General features: G+C 41.1%; 1 protein-coding gene across 1 annotated transcript in view; it reads left to right on the top strand.

Moving 5' to 3' along the window:
- Window positions 1–249: 249 nt before the first annotated feature.
- ATP6V0A4 (ATPase H+ transporting V0 subunit a4) overlaps window positions 250–11,810 on the top strand; it is a gene marked incomplete at both ends in the record, with an annotated part of 48,037 nt that continues 36,476 nt past the window's right edge. Inside the window, 6 exons of the mRNA XM_082846122.1 lie at window positions 250–366; window positions 1,921–1,999; window positions 2,278–2,372; window positions 9,119–9,244; window positions 9,774–9,868; window positions 11,068–11,194. Of these exons, the coding sequence (XP_082702248.1) occupies window positions 250–366; window positions 1,921–1,999; window positions 2,278–2,372; window positions 9,119–9,244; window positions 9,774–9,868; window positions 11,068–11,194 (639 nt within the window). The remainder of the gene's footprint in view (window positions 367–1,920; window positions 2,000–2,277; window positions 2,373–9,118; window positions 9,245–9,773; window positions 9,869–11,067; window positions 11,195–11,810) is intronic.

Here is an 11,810-nt window from a genome sequence, read left to right as displayed (position 1 = left end):
CTGCTTCCCCATACTCTCCACAAACGTGAGTTTTTAATCATATCTTTTAATCTTTTGCCAATCTGATAGGTGGTGAAAATTGCTACCTTGTTTTTGTTAATATTTTTAAAATCAGGAGTGATTCCTGTTGCATTTTTTAGTTCTGTTGGATTTTAATTTGACGCAACTAAAACCAGTTTTCATCCTAAGGTTTTCACCCATTTGTTACCTCAAATACCTTTGTCTCCTGCAGACCAAGGCTGGGTCAAGATGGCGTCCATATTCCGAAGTGAGGAGATGTGTTTGTCACAGCTCTTCCTCCAGGTTGAGGCTGCATATTGCTGTGTAGCTGAGCTTGGAGAGCTTGGATTGGTTCAGTTCAAAGATGTAAGTACTGCATTCTTTGGAGACCAGAAGAAGGTGGAGTTTCCACTTCTTGGTAGTGAACAAAGTTCAGGGAGAAGAGCCCTGGGCTGGAATAGATGGAATTCGGTGTTTCTAGTTCTTCTGGCTAGGATTTGCGATAACACTGGGCAAGTGACTTGCAAACATGTTCTCCCTTCCTCCCTTTGTGTCTCCTCTCTAGGAATGTTTTGAAACTCTAATCACAAAGATGGCACTGTATTTTATTTTCTGATGTACCATCTTCAGAACATTTGATATATCCAATGGGCACATGGATTACCAACCTTTTTCTCAGGGCAGAAACCAATTCTTCCTGACTAGTTAGTCTGAGGAAAAAGTATCCTGGAGTCCACAGTCTCTGCAGTGACTTTCTTGGGCTAGACTGTTTCTTTTTTTTTTTTCTTCCAGTTTTATTGAGATATAATTGACCTATAACACTGTGTAAGTTTAAGGTGTACGGCATAATGATTTGACTTTCATACGTCATGAAATGACGACCACAGTAAGTTTAGTGAACATCCATTATCTCCTGTAGATACGAAATTAAATAGAAAAATTTTTTTTTCCTTGTGATGAGAACTCAGGATTTGCTCTCTTAACTTTCATACATAACATAGAGCAGTGTTAGTTATAGTTTACCATGTTGTACATTACATCCCTAGTACTTGTTTATCTTATAGTTGGAAGTTTGTACCTTTTGGCTATCTTCATCCAATTTCTCCATTCCCTCACCCCCCACCTCTGGTAACCACAAATCTGATCTCTTTTTCTATGAGTTGGTTTGTTTCTGAAGTATAATTGACCTGCACCTATGACTATGTTAGTTCCCGGTATACAGTGATACCAGGATATCGGTATTTCTTTTCATTTCAAAATGATCACCATGAGAAGTCTGTTCACCATCTGTCACTATTGGACTGTCTTGAGTTGGGTTATCATTTCCCAGAGGCAGTTTAGATCCTCACCAAAATCTTTTGAATCCAATTTATAAAATTGAACTCTTTATTTTCTCACTAAGGTCAGGGTCAAAAGTAAGCCCTGCAGAGAAGGGTCATGTCTTGTTCTTTGTGGCCCTAGTTCCTAGCTCAGGACCTGACATGGGGCAGCTCCTCAATAACATTTATTGGGCTGAGCTGTGAAGTCACCACCACAAGGACGCTGACTTTTTCTTGAAGACAGGGATACATTGCAGGGAGCTGTGCAGTTTTCAAGGTCCTGCCATATGCATGACTCCATTGAGGAATTCAAGGCAATTTGGATAGTCAGTGCAGCTAAAATTAAGGAAACCTTAGCTATAGGAGGACTCTTAGAAGTCTAAGGAGGCCAGAGCTTAAGGCATTAGGGGGGTTGAGTGTAAGAACATCAAGGTGTGTTTTGCCTGGAACTCTCCTGTCTTGTGCACAGAAGTATCTAGTCCTAAGACGATTCCAGCAACATTCTCCAGCATTCAAAAAATATAATAAAATAACCAAAGAGAATATGTTGGCAGCAGCTGCTACTAATGTGTGCCTTGTGGTTTCTTCCCCCCACTTCTAGTTAAATGTGAATGAGAGCCGCTTCCAAAGGAAATTTGTGAATGAAGTCAGAAGGTGTGAATCGCTGGAGAGAATCCTCCGTGAGCCAATTTTCTGCTTGCTGTCTAAAAGTGAACTGGCAGGGAGGGAAATGGTTTGCAGGGCTGATGTCCTGTAATATGCCCCTATTTGTAATGCTACTCTAGGTGATCCTGGAGATGGGTCGGGGAGGTTAGAGATGGGTTCCAGGTGCTGTGGCAGGTCCCCAGGGCAATTCAGGCAGCTGAACTGGGAAAGACACCTGTCCTGCTTGACCCCATTTCGTAGGTATGAGAAAATACAATCACCTCGGGCTCTCTGGTGGGGTTTTGTCCCTCAGGTTTTCTGGAAGATCAGATGCAAAATGAGATTGAGATTCAGGTGCCTGAGAAGTCCCCGTCGACCCCTCTCCCACGGGAAATGATTACCCTGGAGGTAGGTTCTTTGAGACTTCACTGAGGACAGTCACGAAGTCTGTCTCCTGGGGCCTCTGCAAGCCTCTCATGGGCCCTTTACCCCGTTGCTGAAGGCGGGGAGGCGGATTTATGTGTTGTTCCACTTTTCAGTGTTACTCCCCCAGGAAAATCCCATGGTGCAATTTTTAGAGTCACTCTCCCTGATCCAGGAGAGAGCTCTCTTTCTCAACGTAGCCCTAGGGAAGCTCACTCCACTTTGAGCAGTGGTTTCCTTTGGGACATAAGATTCTTACAGGTAGCAAAGTTTTGTCTATATGATGCCACTGAACAGACCTTACACTGGCACAGTGGGAGGTTTTCTTTTTTTCTTTCTTCTTTTTTAAAACGACACTCATCATGCTGTACATTACATTCCCAGGACTTATTTTATAACTGGAAATTTGCACCTTTTGATCCCCTTCACCCATTTCACCCACCCCCCTCACCCCGCCTCTGGCAACCACCAATCTATTCTCTGTAACTCTGAGTTTAGTTTCTTTTTAGGCTCCACATTCTACATGTAAGTGAGATCATACAGTATTTGTCTTTCTCAACCTGACTCACCTCACTTAGCAGAATGCCCTCGAGGTACATCCATGTCGCAAATGGCAGGATTTCCTTCCCTTTTTTATGGCTGAATAATATTCCTTTGTGTATATATACCACATATTCTTTATCCACGCATCTGTTGGTGGACACTTGTGTTTTTCCATGTCTTGGCTGTTGTTAATTCTGCAGTGAACATGGGGATGTCGATATCTTTTTAAGATAGTGATTTCATTTCCTTTGGATAAAATACCCAGAAGTGGAATTGCTGGATCCAATGGGTTGTTTTCTAATTATCTGTGTGGTGGGAAATAGCTGATGCATTTGTTCCAGTCTGGATTGAGGCCTCTCCTCAGACTGGCTCCTGAGGTCAAGTGTGAGAAGACAGCAGTTTTCTTTAGCCAAGGTCACTGTGGCCGGTGAGGCCCTTCCTCTTTCTTTCCCCTTTCTGTCTAGTTGCTTTTATAAAACACTGAGTACCTGCCACGCACAGGGCACCTTAGAGAGAAGTGAAGCATGGCCTTGCCCTCTAGGAGCCCTCTAGAGCAGGTGGTGGAGAAGGCAGGGTGAGGCAGAGGGAGAGGATGCCGAAAGGTAGGCAAAGCCAGATCCCAGAAGGCCCTGTAGATCTTTTTTTAAAAATAAATTTATTTATTTATTTTTGGCTGCGTTGGGTCTTCGTTGCTGCGCGCGGGCTTTCTCTAGTTGCGGTGAGCGGGGGCTACTCTTCGTCAAGGTACACGGGCTTCTCATTGTGGTGGCTTCTCTTGTTGTGGAGCACGGGCTCTCGGCGCGTGGGCTTCAGTAGTTGTGGCACACGGGTTCAGTAGTTGTGGCTCACAGACTCTAGAGTGCAGGCTCAGTCGTTGTGGCGCACGGGCTTAGTTGCTCCGTGGCATGTGGGATCTTCCCGGACCAGGGCTCGAACCCATGTACCGTGCATTGGCAGGCGGATTCTTAACCTCTGTGCCACTAGGCAAGTCCCAGCCCTGTAGATCTTGATAAAAAAAAATTGGACTTTTTATTGTCAGAGGAGGAAGGGCTCCCTAAGGGAGGCGGGCAGGTAAGGAGGAGATTCACCGAGTTGAACCTTATCTCTGGCTGGGTTTTCTCGTTTGTTTTTTGTTTTCTTTTAAGATAACTTAAAATTCTTGACATTGTTGGAGCCATCAGTAGTATAAATCTAGATCCTCTAACAGAAATATGAGGCTGGCAACTCCCCTAGGAAATATTTTGGATCTTGTCTTATTAAAATCTGGATGTTTGGGGAGAACGTTTTTAATCCATATGAATCGGATTTCCATAAAGTCATCTCCAGTTTCAGTCTTATCACTAGTCTTCTAATACCAGCCCTGTTAATCAACAGCTCCCCACCCCGGCCGTTATCCCCCTTACCTTCCTAAACACCTAGAGCTGATCTTGTGGACTGTGAGATATCTTAATGGCTCATGTTTTTACCATAATCTTTTTTTTTTTAATTGACTGTATGGTTGATTTACAATGTTGTGTTAGTTTCTGGTGTACAGCAAAGTGATTCAGTTATACATATACACATATATGTTCTTTTTCAGGTTCTTTTCCATAATAGGTTATTAGAAGACATTGTTCCCTGTGCTATGTAGTACGACTTTGTTGTTTATCTATTTTATATATGGTAGTGTGTATCTGTTAATCTCAAATTCCTAATTTATCCCTCCTCCCCTTCCCCTTTGGTAACCTTAAATTTGTTTTCTATGCCTGTGTGCGTAAATAAGTTCATTTGTATCTTTTTTTAGATTCTGCATATAAGTGATATCATATTATATTTGTCTTTCTCTGCCTGACTCACTTCACTTAGTATGATAATCTCTAGGTCCATCCATGTTGCTGCAAAATCACTCTAATCTTATTTCTGAGTTTTGGCAGAAGTTCTCCTAGTTTTCCAACTTTCTTCTTAACTATTTCATTCTTTTTTTTTTTTTTACAGTGTTGTGTTAGTTTCTGGTGTTCAGCAAAGCGGCTCAGTTATCCATATGTATAATCTTTTTCATCCTCTTTTCATTCCAGTCCATTCTGCCTCCCTACCGCCAGCCTAATTTTTGTCATGGTGTCGCTCTATCTTGTCACTTCCCTGCTTGAGAATGTACGATGGTTCCCTTCTTGCCTATGTCAGGCCCATCCTGGCAGCAAAGCCCGCTCTCCTCAGCCCTGTCCTACCTCTCAAGTCCTCCACTGTCCTCGGGCAGGTCCCTTGATTGTATACTCTTATACGATATTGAGGATCCCAAAGAGCTTTATTTATGAGGGTTATATTTACTGATATTACTGCATTAGGAACTAAAACTGAAAAAAAGCAAAATAGTTATTACAGTGGGTCCCCTACATACGAACCTTCAAGTTGCAAACTTTCAAAGATGCGAACGTGCATCTGGTTCCAGCAAAGAACCAGAACCTGTGCCATCAGTGTCAGGCGTGAGTGAAATGGCAGCTTGCCCTCCGTCTCCTGTTGCTGACAGTCCTTCAGCTCTACCATCTCCCACCTCCTCTCCCTCCTCCACTCAGTAACTCTTCTTGCCTATTCACTCGATGCCAGCCTCTGTATGCCAGCTGTTGTACTGTACAGTTGTACCTTTCAAAGTACTGTACTGTAAGATTAAGAATTTTTTTTGTGTTTGTTTTTCATGTATTATTTGTGTAAAAAGTATTATAAACCTATTACAGTACAGTACTACATAGCCGATTGTGTTGTTAGTTGAGTACCTAGGTTAATTTTGTTGGACTTACAAACAAATTGGACTTACAAACGCGCTCTTGGAACAGAACTCATTGGTAAGTAGGTGACTTACTGTAACTCATTTAAAAATAACAATATCTCATTACATGTTAACATTTTTTTAACGAAAAATAATTGTATTTTCCAAAACAAAAACTTTAGTGAAAAGAGTAAGCTTGTTTGCAAATTTCTTAAATGCATGGCTTAATACAGGACTGACTTCTCATGTCTGTTCTACTTTGAATCTGTTGGGATATGTTATTCTCATTGAAGTATGTAAAGAGAATTCAGCCTTGCACAATAGGTAGTTGGAAAAGGGAGGAGAATTTTAACAGCCTTTTCAAATAATTGCAGATATTCTTTGTTATTACATTGAAACTTGACACGCATGGCGACTCTTGCTTTTGTTAAACAGGTAACAAGTATTTTTATTTCCAAATTGACATTGGTTATATGTTTTAGACAGGAGCTTAAAAAATCACTTCATCCCAGTGAGTTTGTTATGGGCTGACTGGTTGGTTTGAAACTGTACACATTTGTAATAACAACCAGTTAGATAAGGGGCAGTCAGATGCGTGCCAACAGTCTTTGCTCAGTATTTTCCTTCTAGATACTATTTATTGTAAAGATGAAATTAAAACAACATGTGCTTATGAGAGTAATATCTGTCTTACCATTGATCACGGGGATTGGTTAGTTGATTCAGCTGATCTGGCAGTGACTTGAGTGTTCCTCCCACATTCCTAGAAAGGAGAATCCTGGCAGTACTACACAGTGGCTTGGGCCCTTGCCTTGTAGAATTTCTAAAGAGGCTTTCGTAGCAATCCTAGAGGGAATAATAATTCAGGAAATAAAATCTACCCACAAATCTACCATCTTAGCATAAACTGACTTAATTTTTCTGTTTTTATTCTTGCCAGCTGTATTTTTTATAACTACGTATCCATAATATACATTATAGTTTTCTACTTTTCCATTTACCATCATGTTGTAAACCACTTCTTAGATACTGCATAGTCCTCCAAAATATTTTTAATGGCAGCATTACTTTTAATGGAATCATTAAATGGATAGAGCAGATGGTTAAGAAATGAGGATTTTGGGGCTTCCCTGGTGGCGCAGTGGTTGAGAGTCCGCCTGCCAATGCCGGGGACATGGGTTCGAGCCCTGGTCCGGGAGGATCCCACATGCCATGGAGCAACTGGGCCCATGAGCCATAACTACTGAGCCTGCGCTCTGGAGCCCGTGAGCCACAACTGCTGAGCCCGCGTGCCACAACTACTGAAGCCTGCATGCAGTAACGAAGACGCAATGCAGCCAAAAATAAATAAATAAATAAATTTATTAAAAAAAAAAAAGAAATGAGGATTTCATTTTTTTCCCCAACTTGTGCCACCTATAGTCAGTGTTCAAAATTCAGGGTAGTGATTGTTTTTGAGAGGGGAAGGAATGGGATGCAATTGAAGCTGGGTGACCAGTGTGTGGGTTCATTATGTAGTCTCCCTACTAAAGTATGTTTGAAAAATGTTAAATATTCAATTTTGTCTGATATTAAGGTGCTTTTTTTAGAAGATAGGAACTAAGATTTGCATGGATATCTTTTTATTTTTTGTTTGTTTAATTTCTTTGGTAAGGGTGTCTCTTAAATGGATTTTTAAAACATCAGCAATGATACTGTCAGTCTTTTAATAGGTGACCTTAATCCATTTTCATTTATTGTGATTACGGAGTTACTGGCTCTTTGTTATACCATGCCTTTGTTTTTTTCCTCCCCTTTCCTGCCTTTCTGTAATACCCTTCAACCCTTTTCACCCTTCTCTTGGGTTGAAAGCTGTAGATTATAGTTAAGCTTAACATCTGGAGATACATGCTTAGTAAATTTTTCCCATAAAATCTGCTGCTGGTTCAATGCTCCTTCCTTTGTGGATTATATGTCTTTTTTCCCTCAATGGCCTTTAAGGTTTTTTCTTTGTTCTATAGTTTCACGACTATGTGTTTAAGTATGGATTTATTTGTAATTGTTTTTATTAAATAATTGGTGTATTAGGATTTTTAGAAAATACGTGTATGGTACAAAGAATAATGATATAGCAAATATCAAGTGTCACCACCCTGTATAAGATGAAAGGTGACTGCAGTGATGCTCTTAAAGCCCTCTGTGTGCCCCTCATCTCACCCCTCCCCTCCTCCCTTGGAGATAATCACTACCTGAATTTTGTATTTTTCATGTTTCTGAAATTAATTCATTTTCACTGCTGGGTAGTGTTTCTTTTATTTAATGTACCACACTTTATCCATTCTATTGTTGATGGATATTGGATGAATGAGAAATGAGCTTTCATATTTTAACATTATTTGCTAAATCTCAAATTGTGTCCAGTAGAGAGTTGATCCTCACCTGTTGGATTTTTTTTTTTAATATTTATTTATTTGGTTGCACTGGGTCTTGGTTGCGGCTCAAGGGCTCCTTAGTTGTGGCATGCGAACTCTTAGTTGTGGCATGCATGTGGGATCTAGTTCCCTGACCAGGGATCGAACCCAGGCCCCCTGCATTGGGAGTGTGGAGTCTTAACCACTACACCACCAGGGAAGTCCCTACTCACCTATTGGATTTTGAATTTCAGTAGCTGTATGTTACATTTTTAAGATTTCTAAGTAGTTCTTTTTTAATACTTCCTGTTCTTTCATTTTATGACATGTTTGTTTAGTAATTTCTTGTTTTACTTTTTAGTGGAAGTAATACTTTTGTTTATCTCTTCGAACATTCAAAACTCTTTCAGACTATTCTGTAGAAATAATTCCACCCACTGCGATTTTGTGTTCTGATTGTTGATTTTGTTGGTGGCTTTTCCTATCATTAGATTTCTTCATGAGCCATATTCTTTTTGTAGCCTCACTTGAAAGGGAGATTGGTTTCTTCTTCGTTTTTGTCATCTTGCCTTCTGTGCTCACCCTTCTCTGTGTTGCCTTTTTCACTTGCTTGTACCTGGTTCTCCAGGCCCCCCCAACTCAGAACTGGTGGTTTCTCTTTTTATATCTTATGAGAAAATATATTTTGTATTTTATCACTACAACGTGTTTGGGGCAGAAGGAATTCTCAACATGTAAATTTACTCCAGCTTCCCCATTCAGTGTTTAAAATGGGGGAAGAGACGTGACTTGCTGAAATGCCTTCACTTCCTCATGCAGCTAACGTCCCTTCCCCCAGATTGTTTTCTGATCCTCCCCATTTGATGAGAGAACTCCTGTGAGTGGCTTTACTTACAGCTCTACAATCTTGCTGAGTTTGACTGAACAGGCCTCTCAACTTCAAGCTACCTTGTGATGCACTGAATACTGCTTTGATATTTAGTTATCCGTTACGGTTAATGTACAGGAAATGTCATAGTGCTTTCTGCCCGGCTTACTTTCTTTTCCCTCCTGCATAGACTGCTCTAGAAAAACTGGAAGGAGAGTTACAGGAAGCCAATGAGAACTATCAGGCTTTGAAGAAAAGCTTCCTAGAACTGACTGAATTCAAACATCTCCTGAAGAAAACCCAGGACTTCTTTGAGGTTGTAATTTGGGGACTATTTATTCAAGGGCCTTTTCCTCCAGAACCTCAAATTTCCATATCGACAACTGGCTGGTTTGGAATATGAATAAATTGCGCTGTTTCTGTCACATGGCTGGGCCGAGGGGGAGGGGGAGGGTTAGGGTGGCATGTGGTACTGGTTGAAATGAATGCAAAAATATTAAGGTGCTCACTAAAAAGTATGTGCCCCAAATGGCCCAGACAGAAGTGGAAGTCAGAAAGAAGCACCAGTTAGTCTGAGCAGGTTTGGGATTTTGGTAGGAAGAGACTGCGGAAGCTTTTTGACCTGTCAAGGGGCACTCTACCTTTTTTTTTTTTTTTTTTTTTTTGACACACACATAAATCTTTATTTAAAACAGAAAAATAGATCAGGTCTAAGCAGTCTACCTTTTGAATTCTAACTATTTGTGGAAAATTGAAATATCATTAAAAGCAGACAAAACTATGAGGTGTGGTTTTAAGGTAGTCTAAATACATTTAAATGAAAATAATGATTCTTTGACTTTCAGACGGAAACCAATTTAGCTGATGATTTCTTTATGGAAGACACTTCTGGTCTCCTGGAATTAAGACCTACACCTGCATACATGAGTGGAAAGCTGGGGTTAGTGAAACTCTCTGCTCTGAAGGTTATGTGTAGATGGCTCCCTGGTCCGTAGCTCAGTGCCCGGCGCAACATTTCCCTGAGTGTTTGAGTGAATGAATGAATGAATGGACAAATAGCGACCGGCATGAGGACTCTTTCACACGACTGTAAGGCCTCCACCAGTAATAAACCCAAGTCTAACCTGACCAGGTTAGTGGAGTTGCAGGTAGTGTTACCTTGTTTATGGTGATACTGACCTTGAGTCTGAAGAGTGCGATGTGTGTATTGTCTCCACATGGGAAGGATGTAGTGATAATTGTTTAGATGGGGTTTCACAACAGTTCCCTGGCTTTGGAACAATTATGGGATACATGTTTTTTTTTCCTTGTCTCTGAAATACTGTTTTGGTAATAAAATAGATTTGGAGTGTGAAGTTTGAGTGTAATTAGCGATGAGGTAGCTATGCAATCGTGTCTTCCACAAGTAGAGGTAATAGGATGTGATAATACCCACCAAAATGTGTGGTGATTCAAAATGGTGGGATTTCATTCAGTGTCCAAGTAAAACTGATGAAAGTGAGTTTTAGAATTCTAGTTTTTTATTCAATAGGTACTTGGGGGCATGCTATTTGAGGCACTAGACATTGAATTTGAAATGGCAAGGAAAATATGTATTGAAAATATTTGATCAGAAGGTAATACAGAATCAATGTACATTTAAAGTAATAGGCCAGTGAAAGTAACCATTCTAAAGTTCATTTGAAAAGTTCGGATCAGAAATTATCTAGATATCTAGATGGCTGTAAAAGCAGAGATGTCTAGAAATCAATATATATGTTTCAGTTTTAGTACCTTATTTGTATAAACTCATAGAGACCATCGTTGAGCAGATTGAACACTTGTTCCCTTTAGCTACAATGCTATAATGAATGGTCTATCATATTTTTAATTGCAAATAAGTGAATGTATAGTATTGGGATGATTAAGGAAACCCGGACATGTCAAAGGAAACAGGAGGTCAAAAGGGACTTGGGGAAAGTTGGGGCTGGGATCCAGAGTGGCCTGGCGGCCCCTGCCCATCAGGGCTATGTCCTTACCTCCCTCTCAGAGGGAAGGTGGTCCTCCACCTTGTGACTGCACATCTTCCTATCCTACAGGGCCTTTTCTCTGCACCCCGCTCCCTGTGCCTCAGTAATATGTCCTCTTCTGACTGCCCAGGTTCACGGCTGGTGTGGTCAACCGGGAGAGGATGGCTTCCTTTGAGAGGCTGCTGTGGCGAATTTGCCGAGGAAACATCTACTTAAAGTTCAGTGAGATGGACACAGTTCTGGAAGATCCCGTTACAGTGGGTATCTCAGGCTGCAGGAAATGTTTTCTGAAATTTTCTGTAGCCCCACCAGAAGGGTTTCATTCTCTCAAACACTGAGTCTTTAGCTCTATGAAGCTAACATCTATTTCCTTTTTTTCTCCTTTCTTTTCTTTTTTCCTCCCCAGCCCCTCCTTTTAAAAAATACCCATGAAAGGACTGAGTCTTGTTAACACCTCGTAAGTGTTCATTCCTCCAAATACCGTAGCTGTACCAGTTCCTGGAAACTTAGCTGTAGTAGTGCCACGTGGAGTGGCAGCTGTGTCTTCATCACATAGCACTGAGAACTGATTGAGGTCAGTGCGTCCCAAGCTCCAGTGTTCATGGGAGCATGAGCTCTTGTCCAGTGTATCGACAGATTCTGATTCAGTGGGTGGTGGTGCCCGGGAGCCCGAATTTCTAATCAGCTTGCAGTTAGTTGCTGGTAGTCAGTGGGCCACACACTTCGAACGAAGATTTCGAGGGTCCCCTTCACTGAGTGCCACACGGTTATCGCTACTAAATCTGTAGGGTATGCTTCCTCCACCCTTCCGGCTAGTATTTAAATCCACTTACTTTTTAATTCCAAGAAGTTGGGCTTATTTCTAAAAGAGTT

Source organism: Leucopleurus acutus (assembly GCF_964270905.1).
Source record: "Leucopleurus acutus genome assembly, chromosome: 9".
Taxonomy (NCBI): Eukaryota; Metazoa; Chordata; class Mammalia; order Artiodactyla; family Delphinidae; genus Leucopleurus; species Leucopleurus acutus.
This window is presented reverse-complemented; position numbering and strand designations above follow the sequence as displayed.